Source organism: Antedon bifida, chromosome 9 (assembly GCF_963402885.1).
Source record: "Antedon bifida chromosome 9, ecAntBifi1.1, whole genome shotgun sequence".
In the NCBI taxonomy this organism is placed as follows: domain Eukaryota; kingdom Metazoa; phylum Echinodermata; class Crinoidea; order Comatulida; family Antedonidae; genus Antedon; species Antedon bifida.
Window position 1 is genome coordinate 19,025,349 of NC_136234.1, and position 26,610 is coordinate 19,051,958.

A 26,610-nucleotide genomic window follows, 5' to 3' on the forward strand; every position below is an offset into this window, starting at 1 on the left:
TGCAAATTCGAATTTGGAATTTGGAAGTTCGAATCTTAGGCCTATTAAAGTAACCATCTATAAAGATATTCGGTTTCGGAGGTTATCATTTGATTACGATGATGTTAATGGCAATATAATAAATGATGATGTTAATGATGATGATGACCATGATGATGATATTAACGATGATAACGATTATGACGACGATGACAATGGTATTGAGCGCGGATGTTGGCAGTACTGATGTTGAAATGACGAAATGACGGGGACATTATGGTATGATAATTGACATTATTGATGCGATCTTCTTCGAAAAACTTTTTTTTACAACCGTTTTTCTACTTTGTTTTTACGTTAGGCAAGACATGACCAATAATTGACATTTGTGTAAGGTGAGACAATCTCCTTCGAAAAACCTTTTTTTTACAACCGTTTTTTCTACTTTGTTTTTACGTTAGGCAAGACATGACCACATTGCATTTGCAGAGTCATTAATCACTTAGGCCTAATAATCACATATAAAAACAACAACGCGCGATTCACCTTATCCAATTAGTACCAATATCACCTCCTTATGGTATCATCCAAGTCTAATATTTCAAAATACTTACAATTTATCTAAATATAGTTAATAACCTATGGAGGGGATGCAATTAAGCCGGCGCGTTGCGAACCCCACCCCGGGGCAAATGTTGCAGAAAAATGAAAGTGTCACAAAATACACATACAAGACATAAAACCGATCATAATACGGATGCTAAGTTGTTTTGACCCGCGTTATAAGATATGTCGTGATGTGTTATACGAACTATGATATTTCCTAGCCCTTCGTCCCATATTCGTGTAAAGTTACGACATCAAGGCGACCAACAGATGTAACTTACGGCGTATTATGTAAAATGATTTGCGCGTATTATTAAAAGCTGCTAAACGAATTAGTTGACTGAATATTTTTGTTTGAGTTCATTTTCTACATTCTGCCTTTTTAAATAGGATTCGAGAACCAAAATTTGAATTTAAGTTTAATTATATTATATTAGCCTATTGTTTAAGATTATAGTTAACTCTGTTCTTGAACTTTTCAGACAATAATATCTGTATCAATGGTCTTTGAAACTAAAATAAGAATTCGTTAATTCAAACTATTAGTAGGCCTCGTATTCCCCCTTCCCTGGGCCTAGATCCGCCCCTGAAAACTACCGAGTACCGGTATACATTTTAAAATATAGCCTACTTGCACAATCACATTGACAAACATGGTGTTCTTATTTACGTATATTACAATACCTCCCTGGTATAGGCATATTATTACCGAAATAAAAACACGGAAAATCCACCGAGTAGGCATATAGGCCTACATTTTAAAATTATTTGCACAATCATGGTGTTCTTGTTTACATTATACATGTATTACAAATAACTCGACAAGCATATTATTTTTTTTTTAAACACGGAAAATCCACCGAGTATATATTTTTAAAAATACAACTTGCACAATCATGGCTACATCTCCAAATACGGTGTTCCTGTTTACATACAATACGCCTTATTCGCGAAACGGAAGACATCTTCGATCAATACTGTGCAGGGAAAGGTATGGGGTGCCAAACATTGCCATTTGATGGCGCCCGATACGTTTCCTCATGCAGAGCATTGTTTGTCATCGCTCGAAGATATCTTCCGTTTGGTAAAAATAGTCGTACTAGCCTACTCGACAGAATTATACCGAAATAAAAACAGTTACAGAAAATCCACCGAGTATACATTTACAAAATATACTCACAATGGCTACAAACGTGGTGTTCTTGTTCACATACATCATTACAATTACTACAGTATTTTCCTGTCAAGAAGGCTGGTTGTCGTTCCAAGATAGCTGTTACAAGATTGGGTCAAGAAGAAGGTCCTGGTCAGAGGCTAGATTAAACTGTTTGGCACTAGGTGCAGATTTGGTTGTGGTCAGGAACCAAGCAGAAAATGACTTTCTTTACAATATGGGAAGCGACCTATGGATAGGCTTATCAGATGTGGAGAGTGAGAGTAACTTTACATGGGTCTCGACAGAATGCAGTCAATATGATAATTTTGAAGTCGCTGAACCAAACAATGATGGTGGAAACGAAGATTGTGTAGAGCTCTACACAACTTCTGGCAAATGGAATGATATTCCTTGCACCTCAACAATAGCTTATGTTTGTGAAATAAGTAACTTCAAAGACCAGGAACCACCTTCATACGGGTCATCCTGTCCAAATGACATTCATCTTCTCACAAAACCAAATGAAAGAAGAGTAAATGTGTATTGGCAACCTCCAGTGTGGACAGATGACTCCTATTGTTTTCGCAGTATCAGTAACTCTCATTCTCCTGGTGAAGTAATTGAAATACCAAATGGAGTTTTAGGAAAAACAATCACTGTTGAGTATACGGCAACCGATATGGTTGGACGATCCAATACATGTTCATTCAACATAACAGTATCAATATTTGCCTCCTGTCCAGAAGGCTGGTTGTCGTTTCAAGATAGCTGTTACAAGTTTGAGTCAAGAAGAAGGTCCTGGTCAGACGCTAGATTAAACTGTTTAGAAGTAGGTGCAGATTTGGTTGTGGTCAGGAACAAAGCAGAAAATGACTTTCTTTACAATATGGGAAGCGACCTATGGATAGGCTTATCAGATGTGGAGAGTGAGAGTGACTTCACATGGGTCTCGACAGAATGCAGTCAATATGACAACTTTGACAACTCTGAAACAAACAATGATAGTGGAAACGAAGATTGTGTAGAGCTCTACACAACTTCTGGCAAATGGAATGATATTCCTTGTAACTCAACAATAGCTTATGTGTGTGAAATAAGTAACTTTGAAGACCGGGAACCACCTTCATACGGGTCGTCCTGTCCAAGTGACATTAATCTTCTCACAAAACCAAATGAAAGAAGAGTAAATGTGTATTGGCAACCTCCAGTGTGGACAGATGATTCCTCTTGCTTCTCCAATACCAGTAACTCTCATTCTCCTGGTGAAGTAATTGAAATACCAAATGGAGTTTTAGAAGAAACAATCATTGTTGAGTACACAGCAACGGATATGGTTGGACGCTCGAAGAAATGTTTATTCAACATAACAGTAGAACTTAATATTGAAGATGATTCAACTGGCCAAGTTTACTGGGTAGTGGTAGTGGTAAGCCGATCGGTTGCAGTTTTAATCCTGATAGGTATAATCATTAAACTTGTAAAGAAACCGTGGCAATGAAAAGAAGTCTTCGGCGGTGCATTTCAACATACTACAAACAGTCGATTAAGCTATCTGCACTGTTTTAATTGTCGTAGACGTTTATGGTATTTTAAATTGCTTTCTAAAGTTGTTTTAATTCTTATAATGGTTTTATACATGTATGTACTGCGCCTATGAGCAAGCATTGATTGGATATATGGCGCATTATAAATGGTTTTAATATTATTGTCACTGTAAATAGAAAGAATATTTTAAGAAATTAGATATTTTTACGACGGCATCGTAAAAACGTTTGATATTTTGAAGCTATGATTATAATTCCCAATTGACAAACCAGTTTAATTAGTAAATACATGGTACATATCAAAACTTTCTCGCATTGTATACTGTTTGCTATGAAAAAATATTATGTATGTTTTTAAAACAAATTCGAATTGATTTCAATACCTTTTGTAAAAGTGGGGCAGATCTTTGTCAATGAGTTTGACATACTGCCTAACAACACCGTGCTACAGCTGTACAGCCATAAAAAGTATTATATAACACTGATGATGCTCACTGTATTTCTTTAAGCTTATTCTCACGTCTCCTTTAGAAGAAATGTTATAATATTTATTATTTCAACATGTCATCAGCATGTTTATTCCCGCATATTACCCTTGTCTAGAAAATCAAATCAAGTTTGTTATGTGAATAATTTCATCTTCATTGTCTCTTGTGGCCTCCATTTGCCTTTAGGTGTGTTGCTGAAACTTCTGTCTTGTTTCCTTCCTATACACACAATTGTTGCTGTGAAGATCCCCTGCGATTAAAGAGACTCAGTTTTTCGTTTTTAAAGTTGAGATGTCGATAAGCGACACCCACGAAGTGATACTATAATCTGACGCGCGCGCTCAAATACACAACACGCGCGCACAGTTTCCGTTAACTGGTTGGTGAAAAAAATATAATAATATATAATAATCCATCGCCTGAGCTGTGATTGGTCAAATCTCTTACGTTACGCTTATGTCCCCTGCATTACGAACAGACACACGTAAAAACTAAAAACGCGCGCACCTCTCTTCCTGTTAAAGACAATTAAGTACAACTTTAAATCTTCACAGGCAAGAAGTAACGCACCTGTACTACAGGTGTATTTCATTTCATGTTTTGCCGCAATATGTTTATCTAGCCTGCAGAATACAGAAGATTCGCGAATGATTTTGTTCTTAAATTGATTATTGGCACGTTTTTCAAATCCACCGAGAGTGATGTGTTTGAATGATATCAATATAAACATCAGTGTCAACATAGAATTATGTCTGAAAGATGATGGGTCGATATGAGTGCATGGCGCTGACAAGTTCACTATCGAACCCACCTATATACAATGTGGCCCTTCATTTTTATGAGAACCGCTCAAATACATCAAGTAGCGACAAGCAGATAAGATAAAGTCGATTGTTTTCAATAAATATATTTGATTAATTAATATACACTTCCTATTCACTAGCTAGCTAGTTCTATTGTAAAATTGGTTACTTGATGACGTGTTCAAACCAACTTACCGGGAAATGAGGCAGTCAAATAAAAAGAAATTTAGGCATTTTTATTTTGTTTACAACATACAGCATACAGTGTAGTCTACGTCGTGCCCTGTTGCTCCGCGTATAAACCGGAAACGCGTGTATGTGCGTAATCTCAAAACTGAGCGTAGGAAGTGCGTACTCACAATTACGCGCGCGGCTGTTGATATGGTATGGACGTATCCCCAGCAACGTTTATAAACACAACACGTTGGATACTGTATTCATTTCTTCATTATTTCTCACGATGGCGCAGTACTGTAGAAATATCTCCAGAGTTACAAAGAAAGACTTGATAGTATATTTATCATTCACTTTATGCGGACTTCTTTTTCTTACGATTATCAATGATATTGTTGGGTATTCGATTGAAAGAACGGATAAAACAACACAGAATATAACTACAACTATACTTGTAAGTACAACAAGCTAGGCAGTAGTAAGGTGGGTCTAGGCTACCTTGTAAGTAGAACGGGAAGTAGAAGTTTTGATAAACAAGATGTACTTAGCCGTTTCAGTTTTACCGAATAATACTGTACCGTGTCCTTGGAAAAAGTTACTAAACGATAGAGGGCACTATTCAATTCAACAATTCCATTCACTATTTTTCCCCTCTTCTTCACAGTTGAATCATGTTGTATCATTTTACTTGGCTCTGCTTGGTTTCGTTTATAACACCCAAGCTGGAAAGAATTGGAGACACGCTTATAGAGAATGGATAGCAATAGGTAAATATATAATATATATATATAATACATTACTAGAAAATATAACTTATTTACATTACATAGTGATAGCCTATGCTTGGTTCTTCAACAGATTTTTTCATTTTGAATTTTTTAGGACCTAACTCTTCTATATGCGAGGATTATTTGTGATTTTCTTTTGTTTAAATGTATAATAATATATGAGATTCGAAGAATAAAACCGTACAAACGAGCCCTCACATCGGTCACTATGAATTAAAATTGTCTTATTATTTTTTTTTAGTTTCCAATTGTTTGGTGTGTATACTCCGTGTTGTGGTGGAGCTAACTTTCATCAACTATCGACCAGAGGAGTACAGGAATTTTAGCGATTCAGGAAAATAGTGTGATGATCCGAAAAATCTTCCAGTTTAAATTTCAAATACCTTACGAGAATAGACAATTATAGTAGTAATTGAATTGAAACTATGAATATGAATACAACTACTGTGCTGTATTTTACTGAATAAAAACAGTTTTACAAAAATTAATAGGACTATGTTCTTAATTATGTTCTTATTTAATTATCACATCGATATTGTATATAACTTTACCTTAAAATAAAATGTACTGCAGGTCGTATAAATCGTTAAATTACAAATATAGTACATTTAAATCAAATTAAAATTTGTAATTTTAAATTAAAAAAAACTATTTTTACAGTATATAATTATGAATAAAAACAAAAAATGTATTTAATATAAAAATTGAATCACACGTCGTCCACACCGCCGACACACTTTTGGCAAAATCTCGCGCTTGCGCAGTTAGTATCACATTTTGGCTGTTTCAGGAAAATTCAAGATGGAAGCTGTTGTTACGATCACGAGAAAATTGGTTTAAGAAATATTATTGTAGAAAAGCTAGCAGTACGATTGTCTGAAATCAATATAAATGCTAGGTGGTATTACCAACTGGTTTCATAACATCGTATATAGGTTTAGGTTTATTTAATCTACCATGGCCAAGGCCCAACAAGAGATCATCCAAGCCGATTCTCCTTGTGTGCGGAGCGGAGGCGATGGCGAGGAGAGCGTGGCGCGTACAGATGATAACATGGGCCTAGAATCGAGGACTTGTTCAATAAACGACTGTAGAAATGGGCCTAATGATAGGTCCCATCGGGAAATCTCGACACGTGAAATTCCTAAAAATCATCAAAATTCACATGGTATGGATTGTGATGGATCGTGCCATATGAAATCTGAACCAATTTTAAATAATGAAGTGGACATTGCAGCAAAACTAAAAGAAAAATTAAATTTGAATGGTATGAATATATCGCCATCTCATAATCATGATCACATAGAAAGTTTACATATAGATGATCTTAAGAATTCACATGAACCAATGGCAGCTGAGGATGAGCGTGGTATGCTTTCGTCGGCATCGGGTGTTACGCAAGAACGTCTTGAGCAACACCTAGTGCTTGATCAACAAACTTTTAATAATGCAGAAATTGAACAATTTAATCATGAAATGGAATCGACGTTTGATTCCGAATATGAGCTACCTGAAAACATAAATGAGCCGTTCTCGGTTGTCTCGCTTATTCCTGCGATAGACGGAGATATTGATTCTATTCCGGGAGAAGACGGTGAAGATCCCGTAAAATTGATTGCTTATGAATCAGAAAAACAAATCCAATCGATAATGGCCTTGATCACCAAAGATTTGTCTGAACCCTATTCCATCTATACATATCGCTATTTCATTCACAATTGGCCAAATCTATGTTTTTTGGTAGGTGTATTATACCAATAATAAAAATATTAATGCATATATATAATACAGTTCTTTCAGGTTCCTTGAGTGGTTGCTTACACCAAGGCAATCTGCTGAGCTCTGGAAATCAACGGGTTTATCTGTGGCTGCGACACGGTCAGTTCCACGCCACTTAACAGACACAGCATGCTGCAGAGAATATGTACATAGTACAGTACTGTTGGCATTTGTCGCAGCCAGACATTAAGTTGTACCCAGGCACCAATACAGAAGTACCCCTCCTTTGGGACACCCCTATTCATGGAAACCCCCTACTATAAGGGGACACTTTCCCATCAACTGAACAATGTTCAATATATATTTTGATGACTAATGGTCAACTTTGTTAGATCCAAAATGTGAACAACTTCAATTATGTTGATAACTCCATTTATAATTTTGGAAATTTAATTTTAGGCAATGCATGAAAGTACCTGTGTAGGAGCTATCGTATGTAAATTGGACAATCACAAAAAATTGGCAAGAAGGGGATACATTGCTATGCTGGCTGTAGACCAAGCATACAGGAAAAGAAAAATAGGTATCAAAAATATTTTAATTTACACTAATTGTTATTTTAAATTAATAAACTCTCGTGATAATATATTAATAAATTAATTATACATTTTAATATATTAATCTTTTTAAATTCTATTTATTTTATTATGTAATTTTTAATTGTTGCATGTTTATGTCTTGTCATATTGTATTTTTGTGAGGGTCCCTAATGATCAGCTTTGGCTGAATCATGGACCAATTATAGGTCCATGACTGGATGGACCACCCTCGGAAAATAAATCTTGGGTTTTAGTTTATGAAAGTAATAATTATTATTATATTATTTTTACAGGATCTAATTTAGTTATTAAAGCTATACGGACAATGATAAGAAATAAATGTGACGAGGTAAGTTGATTAATTACAAATTATAATAATAATCTCACCCACACACATGATATATATACAGTATACTATATAATACTATTCACCTACACAGTTTATTCAAATTCATATGAAAGGTGTTTTCACACCAAAGATGTTAGGGGACAAAAAAGGATTTTGTAACTTGTAACAGAAATGTTTTTTGGGAGAGTGAGAATGTATTTGTTTTGATGATTTGATCTTTGAAAACAGAAAATGTGTACAGTACGTGTAAAGCTCTGTCTACACTATCAAACTAGTTTGACAAAAAACGTGTGATGTGCCCAATTATGGTAGTAATATGCCCAAATATGACATGTCCATATATGGGCACATCACATTTTTTTGTCAAATAAAGTTTGATAGTGTAGACAGAGCTTAAAACTATCATTAAATTGCATGGTTTGAGAGACTGATAATAGTGTTATTATTAAACCATGTGTTTTATTACACTTTTTTAGGTTGTGTTAGAAACCGAAATTACAAACAAGCCTGCACTACGGTTATACGAGAACCTAGGATTTGTGCGTGATAAACGTTTGTTTCGTTACTACCTAAATGGCGTTGACGCTCTTCGCTTGAAGTTGTGGCTGCGATAGATGCCTATATTTGGTGCTATACCATTGCAGAATTGAGTCGTATTGGGGTGCAATTGAGTTGTTTTATTCTGAAATTCTATACGTGTGGCATGTCCGCAATTCTTGCGCCACTAACGCCTGCACAGGCGTGGAATATTTTACCACTTGTTGTGGAATCTGATCTGAAATTTTTCATCAGAGTGCAAGATTATTCTTAAGGATGCCGATACAGAATAAAATCAATTTCAATTTTAGATGTAAATAATCATCTAATATAAATTATGTATGTGCAGTGCCCGTGCTAACGACTGAGGGCGCATGACTCGACAGAAACCGGAAAGAAACGAATAAGTAGTATGACATAAAAGGTATTAGGATAGCTGGTACAGTACTTCAAAGTAACTGGAACATACCATTTGCGGCAGAGGTGTGGCTGTGGTGTATGTAGTATCAAAATTAGCGGTATGTTCTGAGAACATTAATGATACATTCTGATAGGTACAGTGGATGAATGTTCGTGGTAGTGATAGTTCTGGTGGTACATAATATGTACCACTATTGGATTTTAGAGGTACAGTAGATATATTAAGGCATGTAAGCAAAATTTACTAGCAGGTATTAATGGAACCCCTCCTTTGGGCCACTCCTATTCAGGAGACACCTCTATTAAAGGGACACTTCCCCATGAAAACAAACAATTTACAGTACAGTACAATCAACCTCTATTCAGGAATTGTGCCCCGAAGGTGTCCCCTTTGCGTTCTTCTATATTGTCAAATGATAGTATTTTTAGAACAAACATGGGATGAATATAATTTAAAACAGTATTTATCAACTGATCTCCTTAATCGCCTTACTCTTCCCTGTATTACGTTTACAAAAAGGTATTAGTACATTTTAATAATTGCCAGTCAAATCGGAGGTAAATTTATGGTACATTAGTTGTCTCAATTGACGGATTTAAAGGTAATTTTATTGTACATAAATGGTACATTTCTTGTCCCTCAAATCAAATATGAATTCACACTACATAAATGCTAGTGTATGTGATATTGATGAGAAATATATCATATAAAAATGTATCAAAACAATATGTAGCGTTAAGTTTTTAATATCAAATTCAGCTGAGCCAGTAGAACAGTGCCGACATTATATTCAATGAGAACCTTGTTCGAATCCCTAATAGACCCTTTCAAATTAATGTACAAACTGGTTATGAAAATTGTTCAATATTAGTTTTGTAATTTGGTTATTCTTTAAAGACATTTTTTTATGATTGGTACAATATATATATATTTTTTAATTTCCATAAATCCAAACTGCTGTCTCTCTTTTTTTCTGTAGGTTGAAAAATATTTTTTTAAAAAACATTTATAAGTTATAGATTATCCAATTATAAGGCTGAATATTCTGTATTATATCTTTTCACATTTATTGACAGAGGGGTGGGGGTGGGGATTTCTGTATACTGTAATATTAAAAAATAAACTAGTGATACAATCTGTAGGTGTAATCAATCAATTGTGTAATTTGTTGAAGAACAGAAATATATGGGATTTTCCAGAACACCAAATAATGTAAAATTAGCGTATTCGGTTGAAGCCTAAACATTAATTAACTATTAATTTAAACAGCAGTGCTCAACAGATTTTCTATTAACAGAGATTTTATAATTGACTGTTCAAATTTAAAAAAGTACTTTCATATTTCCTGTTGAGTACAATGGTTTCCGAATCGAATACGCTAAAAGAAGAAGCAAAATGTACATGGGTTTTCCCCCACGGTTTTCCCAGACCGATTTAAAACTGTATTTACATAATACATTTGGTTGAAGCAGAACAGTAATAGTTACACTATATAAACAGTATAGATCCATAACAAATGTATTAATTTCAAATCAAATATTAAACTCTCTTCCAATTACTGTTAGTATTGAATCGGATATAACCTATAATCAAATGTAATCCCATGCCCAAATTTAGGCCCAGATTCTGTACTATACTTGATCCAAATAATAATTATGATTTGATTTATTTAGTGCCAGAATTTTGTAGTAAATTCTGAACCATCCTTTACTCCTATCTGTGTGATTTTTTTTTTCAATTTTAAAATGTAGTCATATACAGGTAATATTGTACTTTTTCAGGTCTAGGAATTGCTATCAATATTAAAAGTAGTCTTTTTGTAAATCATCATTAACCAAGTGTGCAGTTGGGAATCAATAAAAATGTTAAGGCAATACAAAATGATGAGTTTATGTTATGTTGTATTCTGTGTGTATTGGGAAAACCCCGTTCGATAAGAACGACGGTCATGTCGCAGAAAAAATAATTATGCTGCCCTCTATTGTCAGTATAAAATAAACTTGACACACATGTTATGATTGAAAGCAGAAATAGCAGCCTAGCCTTCTTAATAAACCGTAAACCTATTTCTTGAGGAAATAGAGCAGGGCCTAACTAGGAAGACCAAACAAAACAGACTCTGGGGTAGTAAAATAGTAGGTCGAAATAGCCTAGGACATATTATAAGCCTAACTAGTACTAGCTAGGCCTATCCCTAAGTAAGTATCCTACCCGGATAGGCTAGGCTTAGAGAATTAGACCAGTACCTTCCTGGCTGGTGGGTACGAGTTGGCATGATAGATGGGTACGGTATCATGATATGGAGGTTAGGCCTAGCCTACTACTACTACTACAGTATAAATACAGACAGGGGATCCGGTACTAGGCCTACCTAAAATGCATGATAGATGGGTACAGGTTTCGTAAGTGTTAACTTATGCTAGCTAGTAGTAGTAGACTAGTAGAGTAGGGTAGGCCCATCCAGCGGAGGCCTATAATAATATATTATTATAAAATAGGCTAGGCCTAGTACTTAGTACTAGTAGAGGCTGTGATTAAAAAGGCTCATAGAATGCTGTTTTTTTTTTTTATAGAAATGTCAAAAGAAGATAAGAATAATAGCTTCCCAGATGCTGGTCAACGAAAGAAGTGCTGGAATAATAGAGACCTCTTTTTTAATTGCTTAGACAAGAACAAGGATGAACAGGATAAATGCAAAGAACTCAAAATAGCATTTGAATCTAGCTGCTCAAAAACATGGGTATGATTATGAATACATGCTAAACATATTTAATTTTCCTTTATTTATAATGTAAAATATTGTTAAATCAATATTTTGAGATACCTAATTTATGAAACAGTTTAATTAAATGTATGGCTAATAGTACATTGAGGTCAATATAAAATATAAAAGTGTTTTATTTGTTAACAAAAAAAAGTTATGGTTACATATGAATTTTATCAGTTTGATTTCTACTTATTTTTCAGGTAAAATATTTTTATAGGAAAAGAGATTTTGAAGACTACAAAAAAAAGATAGAATACGAAGGATTTAAACCAAAAGAAGAAAGCGCATCATGACGAGACATCACTACAAAGACATTAATATAAATCACAAAGTTATCTTGATTGAGTGGTGGTTGTTAATTGGGATAAAATAAACCATTTAAATAGAGTACAGGAGTTATAATATAGCACACTAATATTTTCCCTATAATTTCAAAAACCGCATCATTGAAAATCGAAAGGCCACCATGATGTGTGTTTTGACACTTGTATGATCGGGTAAAAGCAGGGCTTTTTGTGTTGAAGATCGTTAAATTTGTTCATAATTATTGCCGGGGGTTTTCCCGATATTTCAGGCCAAATCATAATTTTGCGTAGTTTATGTATTTACGTTGGTCCATAATTTGCCCAAATTTCTGTAGTAGTGTAATTATGAATAATCTGTAGTACCCTACCATTAGAAATTTCTCAAAAACTATAAAATTGTTATGAAGAAATTGTAGAAACTGTATTTTGTAGCTAAATGGTGAATAATAATTATATAATAATAAAAGGAATACTTGTTGTGTTGTTGAGTTGTTAATAAACTAAAATAATTAATAACTAATTTTTGGAAAATAAGTTGCTATAATCATGGTGGTGTCACACTAGAACCAAGGCAATCTAACAACAGGATACTGAGCTCTGGAGATCAAAGGGTTTACCTGTGGCTGCGACACCATCAAGTTTAATAAATAAACTATCAATTCCACACCCCTCAACAGACACAGCGCGCCATAGGGAATATGTACTTAGTACAGTACTGTTGGTATTTGTCGCAGCCAGACATAAGATCAAAGGACTGTTACAAGTTCCTATCTTGGCAAGGTGAGCTCAGTCTCCTGTAGTTAGATTGCCTTTCTAGAACATACTGTACTGTGCAAGTGGTCTAATGTTAAAGCATCTACATGTCGAGCAGAAGAGTAGGAGTTCGAATCTAGGTTTGGGTGACTTTTTTTACTATCTCATATTTTCTTCTTACATTGTTGATTTAACAGTTATTTTACTGTACACTAGTGAAGGAAAATAATCATTTGACAAAACTTATATTGCAAAACACAATACTAGTTTATTGGCAGTTACAGAATAGTTAAATTAATGAAATAATTGTTTAAACAAAAAAATATGTATACTGTATTACAATACATTTGGTCAAAATGTTACAAAAATTAAATTAAAAAATAATATAATAATTTCAGTTCTGTTTTTTTTTAAATAAAGTATTTACAGTGACAAAACCTCCTTTGGGCCACCTCAATTTAGGTGACACCTCTATTAAGGTACATTTTCCTGTGAAATAAACATCAATATATTTCAGGGTACAGCCCCCTTAAGGAGACATTTGGTTTCTATAAACAATACATAACATCTAATCATACACACTTCAAACCTTTATATGTTACATACAAAAAATAATAATTTACCATTACTTTTTAGTACCTCAGCCTAAAAAAAAGCACATATGGTACCTCATACACTCTTTCAATATTATATTTACTTCTACTTTTATTCCTTCTGCATCTAAACAATGAAAATTATACTATTCCTCATAAATTGAACCCTACATAAACTGCAACAAATTTCTACCCTCAAGATGAATTCAATTTAGTTCCAGCCTCTGCAAAATGTGCCTGGCACACCATTAATGAACCCTGCTATTTTGTAACCTTTATTTTTTACCCTCAAGGTAAATTTAAAATACTTTTGACTGGAATTGTATGCGATACACACTCTGCTTATACTACAATAACTACTTTAATACTAAATGCCAAATAGAGCTTTTAATTCGCAATGACCTGTGAACTTGTTAGCTCATTGTGCGCATGCAGGGACGTTACTTGATTCCTCTACACAGATTTAACTCATTCTACGTCTTGTCTATGACCAATAGGCAAATCAAAAGCTCCTTAATACTGATTCAAATATCTCATTACTACAATAGCATCTATTTCAAATCTTAAGCTCTGTCTACACTATCAAACTAGTTTGACAAAAAAAGTGTGATGTGCCCAAATATGGCAGTGATATGCCCAAATATGGTACTGGTATATGGCATCATCATGTCCATATATGGGCACATCACATTGTTTTGTCACATAAAGTTTGATAGTGTAGACAGAGCTTAAACTGATATATCACAATTGTTTATTTCATTGTTTGAATGGCCAGCACTCCTGGTATAATTTAAACATCAAATTAATTACATAGACAAATAAAAAAAATAAATTATCAGCTAATAGCTGAATGAAAGACAAATAGCCAGGAATGTTATAAGATAGAGAGGAAGGGGGCGAGAGGTGATGTTCATTTTTCCACAAAAAGGGGAAAAATCCATGCGCTAGGCTACTGTACTGTAGTTCTATTTACCACATCCTCTGCTGGTGTCTGGATTATAATATCTTAAAGCTTATTCAGATAGAAAACGTTCACCTTCTTGGATCCTTTCAAATGCATCTTTATGTGCTGTAATGGTAAAAATAAAACATGCGATAGAACCAATAATTAATTAAATTTTATATTTTCCTTAGTTTTGTTTCCCATACACAACTTTCACAAATCGACATATATATAGGGAACTGTGTAGATTGACACCAGACTAATGCTCTGTCTACACTATCAACCTTTATGCCTTTATGTTAGTGATATGACATCATCGCGCCCATATATAGACACATCACATTACATTTTTTGTCCCATAAATTTGATAGTGTAGACAGAGCTTAAGCAGGAGATATCTGTATAGTAAACGACTAACCTTTCTAAGTGATTTAGTAGTTTTTAAAACTAAATGACATCTGTTCCAATTGCATTTAAAATCTTGAGATGTGTCTTTGCAATGGTTCTCGAAATGGTGAAACAGTCTATCAGGATGCATTAACATCCCACAATTCCTCCACTATCAGTAATTAAAATGGAAAAATTGTACATTAGGCAATAGGTGTAATAAATTCCTGTCATTTTTATTGGACGATTGTGGGTCACATGGCGTGCAATAGTATGCACTATCAGGTTATCAGGTGGGATTTAGATGGGGGATAAACAAGCAAAAATAGCCATGTCTTTTAAAACTAAATAATGACTATATTTATTTTTCTGCAACCTGACCGATCATTTAATATCATTATGAAATATTTAGGCCCCCGCACCCCCTAATCTATATTGCTGGATCCTCCCCTGGTTATGAGGTCAATCAGGTGAGTTTGTTTCTTTCTATATTTGTTAGTTAGCAGGATTACTCAAAAAGTTATTGCCCGATTTTCAAAAGATTTAAAAGGATGGTTTGATAGCTGTATGGGAACAAGTGATTCAATTTTTATATGGCTAGGCGGAGGTTTACACTCTGTGCCATTCTAGTTTTTAAAGAACATGCTGCCATTAGGGCCTTGTAAGCTGTCGTTTCAGATTAAAATTATATTAAAAGAACCTTACCTTGCATTTTACATCAGGTCCACGAATAAAATGAATAACTGGTTCATAAAAACACATTATTCCTTCCCTGCCACCAAGAATCATCTAATTTGAACAAAACCGGAAAAATAATTGATTTTTAAAATCAAAATAACATTTCTATGAGCACGTATTAGAGTGCTATTACTTTTATTATGATAACAATTATTATGATGTTGCAGATGATATTTGAGGGTGGGGAGAGTTGGGGGGTACCCACTCTGGGGCTGTATCTTTGCTAGTAAAATACCAACCGTTTGGTTATGAACCAGCGCCGTTTGTAGACGTTCTCCACGAATAGAAAATTCCTTTTTAATTTGCAAGTTCTAAAATAAAATAAGAACAATATTAAAAACTAATAATAAGTTGACTTGGGAAGTATTTCACACGTTAAAATACCATAAGTCTCAGAAAGCTAGGCTTTTTATTTTATTCTTAATTTTATGCATATTGCCAAGGATAACCATAAAGCTCTGTCTACACTATCAAACTTTATGTGACAAAAAAATGTGATGTGCCCATATATGGACATGACGATGTCATATCACTACCATATTTGGCCATATCACTACCATACTTTAGGCGTATCACATTTTTTTTGTCAAACTAGTTTGAACGTGTAAACATAGTTACAGCTACAAATTTCACTCCAAAATTTCAGCTAAAATAGAGATATAAATAAAGAGTTATTTTACCCTGCCACTCGACACCTTGATGACACTCTTCAAATTATTAAAAGATATTATTGACTGGCCAACAATTTGTACTTGTGAAAAATATGAATCAACACAAATACTTTGCAATCTGTTACCTGTCTGTTTATTTAAAATATAAAATTGAAAACATAAATTAATTTCAACAAAAATATTAAGAAACTGTAGCTTAAAGATACATTGTCACCCTGAAATTATTTTTGTTTCTATTTTTTTTTAATATGTCATTTTGATGTTCCATAATAGTTATTCACTTTGGCCAAAAATTGGATCGAAAAACAAATTTTTTACCTGAAAAATTGTAATTTATAAAGCAAACAATAAGTAAATTGGCTGCCAGCCAATGGGTTTTTGGTTGAATTTAACTGTTTGTTTTGTCTTTTTATAAGTGAAAGTTTTTTGGGGTTTTTCTCTGCAGAAGTGATCTTCATTGTTCATGTTTTTGGGATACAATACATCTTTAAATAAAGTAGAATGTAGTTTGTAAAAAGTTTTAAAAAGTCACCCCAACTCAGATCGAATCATAGAGGGCACTATAAATTGAAATACATCCAAACATAGTGTTAATTGCAATCAAGCAGGTATATTCGTAATATTTATTATGCCAACAGTGGTAACTTTGACAGAATACATAATGTAGCATAACTGACTTACATCTATGCTGTGTACATAAATTATCCCCGATTTACTGGCTGTGTATAACTTATCTCTAATGACCTATAAAAAAACAAAATATACCAGAATAAAATGTTGTAGCCATACCAAAGTTCAACTCCATTAACTAAAAATAATAATATTTCCAATTTGTATAGCGCCATTCTAACATCATTGCTCACGGCGCTGTGAAATTAGATGTTACACTTTTAAACTACATGTTCCTCCCCAAAAGGTCACGTCAGTGTTGCCAATTCTAGCGCTCTCTTGTCTGTCCATAACTATGTGAGCTAGTACTGTAACATTAATACACATGACCAAAACTTACATTAATTGTAATAAAATACATTACTTACATTGATATCAATAACATTAGTTTTGATATCAGACTTGAGGATCACAACTACCTCTCCAGTAGTCTCTTTAATGATAAAAATGGCGCCACTGACAATAATCAAAACGTTAGTATTTTGTCTCTTTGCAGATGTTATGTACTTTATTGACGATGGGTCTTCATACTTTGTTTTCAGGTTACGCTTCTAAATAGTAACAAGTAAAAAGAAAATTGTTGATGTATGGTGCATTTGTTTTATTTTAAGACTCTTTTCACAAACATAAATATTTATCGTAACAACTTACTTTTCAAACCCAGATTGTTAATATTTAGTGTGAAAAGGGTCTGTACATTTTGTAAAACTCATAGGGCCGGTTTTTGTCGACAAGTTAATAGTCATCAACCAAAATGGAAAAATAACCAAACTCCCTATCTTTTTAAAAACTTCCATTATTTCACTATGCTTGTTCTGCTTGACCAATTATCAATGCGGAAGTTGCTTATAATTTTTAACAACTTAGGTACACTTTAATTGTGACAAAAATACTTACATCTGAATCAACCACTGCGACAATGCCATTTCTCATTCCTATGTAAAGTGCATTCCCATTATAATGCATGCACAAAACGTCACTTGAGCAGTGGAAATCTTGTTCACGTTTATGTGTCTTTAGAAAAAAAAAGTAACGCATTTACAGATTTACTGTATGCAGATCTTAAAATCTTTCAAATTGTTTCTAGTGTACATATCCACAAGAAACTAATTCGTAAACCTAAAAAAAAACTACCAAATGTTGGGTCCTGAGTGGAAACCAGTGGATGTATTCACCATACACTCTTCGGCTATAAGGGAAACACTAAAAAAAAGAAAAATCTTCTATCTAAGTGAATACAATTTAAGGAAAATACTTAAATATACAGAAGAGGAGCAGAATACAGACTCACTTTTAAATTAAATTCAGCAAGCTGTAGTTCTGTGTAACTAACAAAGAGTTTCTCTTCAAAAACTTCTATACAGAGTATTTCTGAACTGCCAACATATCTAGCTTCCAGGTCTCCAGTCTGAAAACAAGACAAGGGCGTCATTAAAGATTGGCAAAAACGCAAGTCCAGTTTGGCTCCACCATCTGACATCGAAAATAGATCAACATTTCATTTTGGCTGTCGAAATGGGGAGCATTCACACTACAATCGCAAACCCCTAGATCTGCTCCTTTTACTCCAGAAGATGGCAAAAGTAAAGCTTTGTCTACACTCGATTGTCAAACTAGTTTGACAAAACAAAGTGCCCAAATACGTTAGTGATATGCTCACACATCAATAGGATAAGGCAGAGAAGAAATCAGCAAAAAAACAACAACAATATGTTACCGAAGCACAGTATAAAAAACACAGGGTAAGTCATCATTTATTTATATAATCTAATTTTGTGTTTATGTATTTAAGTAATGATGTAGCTCTGCTTAAAAATTATTACTGAACAAAATATAATAAAATAGAGAGGGCACTATAGGAAACTTGTACATACATGTAATCTCAGATTAAAAACAATGATCTATATTACAAAAAAAAAGCTGACCCTCAAAATTTCCAATATATGACAATAAATGGAAGTAATTTTCCACTGATGAATGAACGATAACATTTTGGGTCGGTTGGGCAATATTACACATTTTAAGGCCTTCTTATTACTTATTATCACTTGCCTGTATGTTGTAGGCTCTTATGATATTGTCTTTACAAGTACAATACAACACATCATTGGCAATCTTCATACTAAGCAATTTTTCTTCACATTGAATAAACCTCATCGTTTCCTTGTCATGACATCTTGCTTCAACCTCCTCTGGTCCAGCACTTTACAATAATAAATGTCTTACAGGTTAATACATATTATAATATTCATCATAGACATTAAAAATCAAATATTGTATCAACTTTTTTAACTGTTTATTCATTTGTTTTTATATCTCAATGTTACTAGGGATTTTTACATTTTTTATGGCATAGGACTTATGTACATTGGTATTACATCATTTATGTCAATAATCGTCCACCTCCTTAGAAATATTTTGTTACAAATAGTTTACAACAAATTCATTTTTTTTTGCATTGTATTTAGCTAAATCATTTATGAAAAGACATTTTTGCATGTCTGAAAATGAACATGATTTTTTATTATAAAATGAGCCGGAGGTCGCTCTTTACTGAATAAATGAAATGAGATAAAATACAGTGCTTGAATAAGAAGTTTATCTTCTTACCAAAGATTTTCACCGGAATTGGTTTGAACATCAGAATCTGCTAATTGCATTTCTTCTAATGGTTCATTTTGAGATTTATTGTTTCCATTTTTCTTTGGTTCTGAGTTAGCAGTCTGTTCGATTGAAGTTCTTTTAAGTTCAAGATTTCTTGATTCTTTCCGCTTTTCTCCTTTTCTAGACTTTTTGCTAATTTTATCTGTATTTTTCTTTTTATGACTCTCCTCTAATGCTTTGATCTTGCCTTCTTTTGATTTCGTATTAGAATTAGAAGATGTTTTTTCTTTTCCTTTTAGTCGTTGTTTGCATGAAGTTTTCTTAAGTTCATTTGGATCCTTATCAGACTCTGATGAAGAAAGTATGAAAGAATCTTTTGATTGATCCTTCTTCCCTCTGAAGAGAACCTTATCTGTATTTTTCTTGTTAGGATCTCCTACAGCTTCTACTATGCCTTCTTTTGTTACAACTTTTTGTTTTAACCGTTTTGATTGCCTCCTCACTAACGGTTCCTCATTGTCTTCAGTACATTTCCTTTTGAGTTTTGTTTTCTGTATGCCAGTTTTCGTTTCGTTTTTTTCTGGTGCTGGTGCAGAATCCATTACATTTTCATTAAGGGAATTCTGTTCTTTTTCATTTTCTGATAAATTATTCCTCTGAGACGATGGATCTTCAATGTCTTCAGTACATTTCTTTTTTAGCCTTTTTTTCTGTATCCCATTTTTGTTTTCTTCTACAGGTGCAGCATCCATTACATTTTCCTCAACGGAATTCTGTTCTTTTTCATGTTCTGATAAATTATCTTTCTGAGGAAACGTAACAATTAATGCCTCATTATCCGGATCAGTTGGCGCTTTATTTAGTTGGTTAAATTGCCACTGAATAGCCTGAAAAATGTTGGGGTTAGAAATTAGCGACGCAACTGTCTGCATATCAACATTTTTGGCATCAGTTGTGAAGACAATAGCAGGAGGATATGAAGGATTGTTTCCAGTTGTGTCAGTACTTGACTGTCCATTATCTACTTTTTGTGCAGGCAGGTCTTTACAGGTTGTATCAACCTCCTGATCTTGTTGAGGACTTGCTACAACTTTGTTCTGCTGTCTACTAACGCTAGGTTCTTTACCCTGTCTTGACCCTATGATAGGAGTAAAGCAATATTTATTTAAAGTTGTTTTTATTCAGTTAAAAAAAAATTATAGTTACCACTTTTCAAAATACTTTTATTTCCGATACTATGAAATAGTAAGTCATACTCTGATATTGTTATCATTCAATCGGTTCTTCTGCAAATATAAATTTTTTTTTTACATTTTTTCCTGACTTACCTTCTAAAATGTCCATACGTTGAACTCTGAGGGCTTTGAGGTCCTGCTCCAACTACCAAAAGGAAAAAAAACCTCTTAACATATGCCCACAAGAAGGGAGACAAAACATAAATTAAAAATTCATTTCAGTTTAAACTGAAGTCATTTTACTTTACTAGAAGGAGCAAAAAGAACAAAGACTAATTAGTAACTAATTAGATTTATACTGGATAATAACAAAATAAAATGAAACCATAGCATAAACAAGAGGTAGACCAAAACAATGAATGATCCAAATTAAGAAGGCTTGACAGAAACATGAATAAAGAAGTGAAGATGTTGATGTTCCTTACCTTTTGCTTAGAAGTTTTAAACTGATTCAGAACTATCATCTTTGACTGAATAATATCTTCCATGTCTTGAATACTTTCCTCCATTCCCTTCAACTCGTGATGCAATGACTCTTCTCTAACAGAGATGTCAAGGAGGGTTTCTAGATTCTTTTTCATTAATGATGACTTTTTTTTACAAATTCCAATTCCACCAGCATTCCCTGAATTTTTAATTGAGTTACTACTTTGAGGAAAACTCTCCGAAACATCATTCATGTCAACTTCTCCTGAAACACTCATCACCGGAGCATTTTCATCATCTAATATTTCAACAGGTTTCTCATCTATAATTATAACATTATCAGTACTTGTGATAGTTGAAGATGTAGTAGGAGGCGGACAAGCTCTGTGATCTTTTCTTGACACACTTGTTAACTTACAAGCATTCGTGCTATCATCATTCAATATTTCAACAGGTTTCTCATTTTTATCAACATTAGTACTTGTGATAGTTGAAGACGTAGCCAGAGGTGGACAAGAAAAATCAGCTTGTTGACCTTTTCTTGAAACACATGTTAACATCCGAGCAGTTGGGTTGTCATCTACTATATCAACAGGTTCCTCGTTTATAACGACATCAGTACTTTTCTTAGCCGAGGAGGTAACAGCAAGTGGGAATAAAGAATCAGCTCTCTGATCCTTTCTTGACACACCTGTTACCATCTGGGCAGTTGGGTTATCATCTACTATATCAACAGGTTCCTCTTTTATTACGACATCAGTACTAGTCACAGGCAAAGAGGTACAAGCAAGTGGACAAGAAAAATCAGCTCTCTGATCCTTTCTTGATACACCTGTTACCATCTGAGAAGTTGGGTTATCATCTACTATATCAACAGGTTCCTCTTTTATAATGACATTAGTAGTTGGAGGTGCAGCAGATGGAGAAGAAGAATCAGTTTTGTGATCCTTTATTGAAACACTAGTTGACTTCTGAGCTCTGTTCTTTAATATTTCAACAAGTCTCTGTCTTATAACATCAGTGTTAGTCACAGGTGAAGAGGTAACACGAGGTGGACAAGAAAATTCAGCTCTCTGATCCTTTCTTGAAGCACATGTTACCATTTGAGCAGTTGGGTTATCATCTACTATATCAACAGGTTCCTTTTTTATAACGACATCAGTACTTGTTGTAGGCAAGGAGGTAACAGCAGGTGGACAAGAAGAATCAGTTCTGTGGTCCTTTCTAGAAACACTTGTTAACTTCTGAGTATTAGTGTTCTTATTTAATATTTCAACAGGTCTCTGTCTTATAACATTAGTGTCAGTCATAAGTGAAGAGGTAACATGAGGTGGACAAGAAGATTCAGTTCTGTGACCTTTTCTTGAAACACATGTTACCATCTGGGCAGTTGGGTTATCATCTACTATATCAACAGGTTCCTTTTTTATAACAACATCAGTATTTGTCTTAGGCAAGTAGGCAACACCAGGTGGACAAGAAGAATCAGTTCTGTTGTCCTTTCTTAAAACACTTGTTGACTTCTGAGTTATGTTCTTATCATTTAATATTTCAACAGTTCTCTGTCCTATAACATCAGCATTAGTCACAGATGAAGAGGTAACCCAAGGTGGACAATACAAATCAGCTCTTTTACTTTTTCTTGACACACTAATCAACATCTGAGCATTTTTGTTTCTATCATCTTCAGGTTCCTGTTTTATAACAGTATTTGTGCAAAATGTGGTCTGAACAGAACCAGAAACATCTTCAGAACAAGCAAGTGAGGTTTTTTGACCTTCTATTCCAAATGCTTGTAACTGTGCCATCAGCTCTGGATCTCCAGCCATGTCTGTCATATTGCAGTCTCTTAAATTAAATAGAATATTTTGCATTTCATCATCTATTTGTCCATCAGAAGATCTTTGTGGCAATTCATAACGCTTTCGCAGTCTTTTCTGCAACCCTGAACTTATCTTCAATTTTGCAATTTCAGTTTCTTGCATGTGTTTTGATTTTGATGAACTCAATATCTGGATTAACTTCTGCTGCAGAGGATTTTCAGTATTGTCAATCTGATTTCGTATGCCAACATGAAGTCTACTGCGAGAAGCTCCAACATTTGGCTTTAATGACTTTGAAATAGGTTTGGATGAGGATCTTTTATCAGCCTTATTTTCCTCATCTTCTTTCAGATCATCAGATTTATCAACATCATTTGTCTGACCTTCTTTATGTTGATTAGTACTATGATCTGGTATACGTTGATTGATGTCAGTTCTTGGACTTTGTTTATGTTGTTCAACATCATTGCTGGTCTGACTAGGTTCAGGCCAATCATCAGCTTTCTGACCTGGCTTATGTGGACTAACAGCAGTTCTCTGGCCTGGTTTATACTGATCAACAGCAGTTCTCTGACCTGGTTTATGCTGACCAACAGCAGTTTTCTGGCCTGGTTTATACTGATCAACAGCAGTTTTCTGACCTGGTTTATGCTGACCAACAGCAGTTTTCTGACTAGGTCTATGCTGATCAACAGCAGTTCTCTGATCTGGTTTATACTGATCAATAGCAGTTCTCTGACCTGGTTTATACTGACCAACATCAGTTTTCTGACATGGTTTATGCTGATCAACAGCAGTTGTCTGATCTGGTTTAGGCTGATCAGCATGTCTACACTGATCACTAGAGGTAGCTAAAATTTGTGAAGCAACATCCTGTTCATCTGGTGTATCAATTATCTTAGAATTTGTAGTAGTGCTGCAAATGGCACTTGAGGTAGAGGTGTCATGTTTAATCTTAGAACAATCTGGGTTTGCAAAACTGGAACTTCTTTTTGATATCAAGGTTTTTGTAGTATTCTTTGATGTTGTGTCTTTCTCTTCTACTCTGTTGTTAGAATCCTTTAATTTTGGATGACTGTTTTTAGAAGGATTTTTGTTCGACTTTTTTGAAGTGGTCACAGCATCCTTCTCACATTTGGTTGATGAGGAGACAGAGGATGAAACCTCAGTGGCAGCAGTACCTTTGGTTCTTTGTACATGTTTGGTAGGTTGTACATTTGACATTTTTCCAAAGTGGTAAGCATTTTCTGGTGTATAACTGTCCTGAGCAAAGTGATTTTGATCATAGTTTCTTTGATGATTATATCGAGGGTAATTCATATTTCTCTGGTTTCTCCGCTGTTGATAATTATTGAAATTATCTCCATGCTTCATTTGAGACTTAAATAGTGGTCCATTGTATTTATAATATGGATTAAACCAATTATTTCTTCTAAACTGCTCATCTTGTCTTCGAAAATAATTTCTAGAATGCCTTCCTTGAGAGACTCTATTCATTCTATAGAAATACAAACACGTATATTTAATAATACAGTATTATATAATGACAATTTCATGTACCACAGTTTACTATTCTAAAAAAACGTTGATGAAAGCTAGTGAAAGAAAACTGTTTACTGTTACTGTACAATGACCATGATGATACACAGTGACTGTTAAATATATTTCTATATAAATTAATTGAATACAGTAAAAAAAAGAAGCCAACTGAAGAAAATATGCAGAAACCTGGCAAGGAATACTTTCATCGCATAACTTCTGATCAATCTGAATTTGATGCATACAGTAGCTTTATATTGCGTTTTTTGGTAAACCATTTAAAAAATGCGTAGCAAGTGATATTGTTACCAAAATTGGCTATACTACAACGCTGAATGCTTTCCCTCCCAAGTTCGTTTAACCATACCTTTCCGTCCATCTTAACTCCCTTCTTTCTGCTTCTTTTTTTGCTGCTGCTTTTTGCTTTGCTAATTTTTCTGCCTCTAATTTTGCAGCAAGTGCTTTTTCTTTGCGTCTCTCTAAAACATTTTTGTGCTGTTGACCAATCAAATGTTTTAAGTATTCACCAATGTTGCAGGATTCAAAATTACAAAGTCGACAATGATGTAAAAACCTATTAGAGAACATAATTTATCATTAAAAAGAATATATTTACAGTACCAGCATGATGAATTAAAATATCTATATTGAGCTAATCGAGTCATATTTTGCTCTTTGAGGAGAAAGGGCTATTGACGGTTTATCCAGATAAGCTAGACAGGAAATAGACTGAGTATTATTAGCATTGTATCTAACCTTGGGTATTTTTTCTCCATCTGATTGTGATGTAGTGCAGACCATTGATGGTCGAAAAACTGCATTTCAGTTGGATAATCCAAGGAGCAGACTTCGCAAAAGAGTTTAGATAGTGGCGGATCCTTGCCATCATCTTGATCAGGTTTATCCATAATTTCAAGTTTTGGTACTTAGTTTTAACTCAATTTCTATTGTGTATCTTCATGGAGAAACTGTTGGTGTTTAAAAATAGTACAAATGAGGATGACACATGTTAGCTTCTATACTTAGCAGATATTTATTTGGCCATCTAAATGTATAAAAAACATTACTATTACTTACTAGGTTACTGAAAATACAAGAGAGAAGTTAAAATATTAGAGTTGGAGATTACTACTTCTAGTACTAGCCTACTTCTCTAGTTTCACTCTGAACAGACCAGCCCAGTGCGAGATATAGTATAGTACTACTCCTAGGCTAGGCCTAATCCCTATTAGTTATTAGTACCTAGCCCTCTAGTACTACTCTTCTCTAGCTAGCTAAGCTAATTCTACTACAGTACTAGCTGCAGACCGTAACATCACAAGAGAGTTTAATAATTGAAGAGATTGCAAAATATATTTGGCCAACATGTAGCGAATTTATCATGGGAAGCATTAACTAAATAATAAAAACATACTAGGGCCTATTAAATAATTTGATTATTAATTATTATTAGCAAAACATTCCCCGCATGCTCGTCGCTTAGCTTTTTCATTCACTGGCTTTTTCACGTTTAGAGTGTGGTCAAAGGTTAGTTTGTTGTATTATGTTGTAGCCTGCTAAATCCATCCGCTTCATGGTTCTACAGTACAGTACTTTACAGTTGACAATATTTTTTAATTTGAAGTCCATTTTTAGGATTAAATAAAGTATAACAACTTCAAAGTGGGATTGGCAATAATGATTGGCAGCTAGCGTAGGCCTAATTTATTTATTGTTTATTTGGAGCGGAAACAGGAAATCAAAAAGGCCAACAGTAGAAGTAAAAAAAAAACACTAATAGGCCACTAGCCTAGTCTACAGTTTTAATGAGTAAAATCATGGTGGATAAAGAATCAATGATTACAAATTATAATTTAGAAGCACAACAATTAGATTAAATACTTTTAATTTTTTCAACATTTTAATATCCAAGGTCACTCATAGACATAGGAAGACCATGGAGGTATTTTATACCTCCATGGGAAGACTACAAGAAAAATATTGGCCTGGAAGTT

The 26,610-nt window shown here is 34.0% G+C and overlaps 5 protein-coding genes across 6 annotated transcripts; 4 read left to right on the plus strand and 1 right to left on the minus strand.

The window, feature by feature from the left end:
- The first annotated feature begins 1,672 nt into the window (after window positions 1-1,672).
- On the plus strand, window positions 1,673-3,741 carry LOC144852216 (C-type mannose receptor 2-like). Its single transcript, XM_078709982.1, has one exon. It carries the CDS (start codon window positions 1,767-1,769, stop codon window positions 3,237-3,239), a length of 1,473 nt encoding a protein of 490 aa, XP_078566108.1. The 5' UTR covers window positions 1,673-1,766; the 3' UTR covers window positions 3,240-3,741.
- Window positions 3,742-5,022: 1,281 nt separating this feature from the next.
- Window positions 5,023-25,716, plus strand: LOC144852242 (uncharacterized). 2 transcript variants are annotated; one of them, XM_078710020.1, is made up of 4 exons: window positions 5,023-5,204; window positions 5,415-5,517; window positions 5,780-5,919; window positions 25,706-25,716. In XM_078710020.1, exons 1-3 carry the CDS (start codon window positions 5,037-5,039, stop codon window positions 5,878-5,880), a joined length of 372 nt encoding a protein of 123 aa, XP_078566146.1. In that variant the 5' UTR covers window positions 5,023-5,036; the 3' UTR covers window positions 5,881-5,919; window positions 25,706-25,716. The 2 variants fall into 2 exon arrangements, with proteins under 2 accessions (XP_078566146.1, XP_078566145.1); XM_078710019.1 differs by lacking the exon at window positions 25,706-25,716 and having other exon boundaries at window positions 5,780-5,927.
- Window positions 6,334-10,367, plus strand: LOC144852224 (uncharacterized). Its single transcript, XM_078709990.1, has 4 exons — window positions 6,334-7,278; window positions 7,717-7,840; window positions 8,150-8,205; window positions 8,682-10,367. The coding sequence occupies exons 1-4, from the start codon at window positions 6,496-6,498 to the stop codon at window positions 8,817-8,819; spliced, it is 1,101 nt and encodes a 366-aa protein (XP_078566116.1). The 5' UTR covers window positions 6,334-6,495; the 3' UTR covers window positions 8,820-10,367.
- LOC144852248 (cytochrome c oxidase assembly factor 6 homolog) lies at window positions 11,169-13,138 on the plus strand. Its single transcript, XM_078710027.1, has 3 exons — window positions 11,169-11,298; window positions 11,737-11,903; window positions 12,131-13,138. The coding sequence occupies exons 2-3, from the start codon at window positions 11,739-11,741 to the stop codon at window positions 12,221-12,223; spliced, it is 258 nt and encodes an 85-aa protein (XP_078566153.1). The 5' UTR covers window positions 11,169-11,298; window positions 11,737-11,738; the 3' UTR covers window positions 12,224-13,138.
- LOC144852200 (uncharacterized) lies at window positions 13,232-26,106 on the minus strand. The gene is made up of 16 exons (XM_078709953.1): window positions 26,031-26,106; window positions 25,373-25,584; window positions 24,984-25,190; window positions 21,254-24,575; window positions 20,922-20,973; window positions 19,600-20,731; window positions 19,042-19,192; window positions 18,281-18,397; window positions 17,887-18,003; window positions 17,358-17,540; window positions 17,002-17,064; window positions 16,330-16,449; window positions 15,889-15,960; window positions 15,617-15,700; window positions 14,943-15,083; window positions 13,232-14,650 (listed from the first exon to the last, which is right to left on the minus strand). The coding sequence occupies exons 2-16, from the start codon at window positions 25,522-25,524 to the stop codon at window positions 14,588-14,590; spliced, it is 5,976 nt and encodes a 1,991-aa protein (XP_078566079.1). The 5' UTR covers window positions 25,525-25,584; window positions 26,031-26,106; the 3' UTR covers window positions 13,232-14,587.
- Window positions 26,107-26,610: the final 504 nt, after the last annotated feature.

Excerpts from the sequence above, each read along its gene's own strand:
- LOC144852200 (XM_078709953.1), bottom strand. The coding sequence starts at position 25,524 with ATGGATAAACCTGATCAAGATGATGGCAAGGATCCGCCACTATCTAAA. Across the intron at positions 19,193-19,599 it reads AATTCCGGTGAAAATCTTTG|TGCTGGACCAGAGGAGGTTG; the intron begins GTAAGAAGATAA and ends ATTATTGTAAAG. Across the intron at positions 18,004-18,280 it reads TTGCTGAATTTAATTTAAAA|ACACATAAACGTGAACAAGA; the intron begins GTGAGTCTGTAT and ends TTTTTTCTAAAG.
- LOC144852216 (XM_078709982.1), top strand. The coding sequence starts at position 1,767 with ATGGCTACAAACGTGGTGTTCTTGTTCACATACATCATTACAATTACT.
- LOC144852224 (XM_078709990.1), top strand. The coding sequence starts at position 6,496 with ATGGCCAAGGCCCAACAAGAGATCATCCAAGCCGATTCTCCTTGTGTG. Across the intron at positions 7,279-7,716 it reads GGCCAAATCTATGTTTTTTG|GCAATGCATGAAAGTACCTG; the intron begins GTAGGTGTATTA and ends ATTTAATTTTAG. Across the intron at positions 8,206-8,681 it reads TAAGAAATAAATGTGACGAG|GTTGTGTTAGAAACCGAAAT; the intron begins GTAAGTTGATTA and ends ACACTTTTTTAG.
- LOC144852242 (XM_078710020.1), top strand. The coding sequence starts at position 5,037 with ATGGCGCAGTACTGTAGAAATATCTCCAGAGTTACAAAGAAAGACTTG. Across the intron at positions 5,205-5,414 it reads ATATAACTACAACTATACTT|TTGAATCATGTTGTATCATT; the intron begins GTAAGTACAACA and ends TCTTCTTCACAG. Across the intron at positions 5,518-5,779 it reads TAGAGAATGGATAGCAATAG|TTTCCAATTGTTTGGTGTGT; the intron begins GTAAATATATAA and ends ATTTTTTTTTAG.
- LOC144852248 (XM_078710027.1), top strand. The coding sequence starts at position 11,739 with ATGTCAAAAGAAGATAAGAATAATAGCTTCCCAGATGCTGGTCAACGA. Across the intron at positions 11,904-12,130 it reads CTAGCTGCTCAAAAACATGG|GTAAAATATTTTTATAGGAA; the intron begins GTATGATTATGA and ends CTTATTTTTCAG.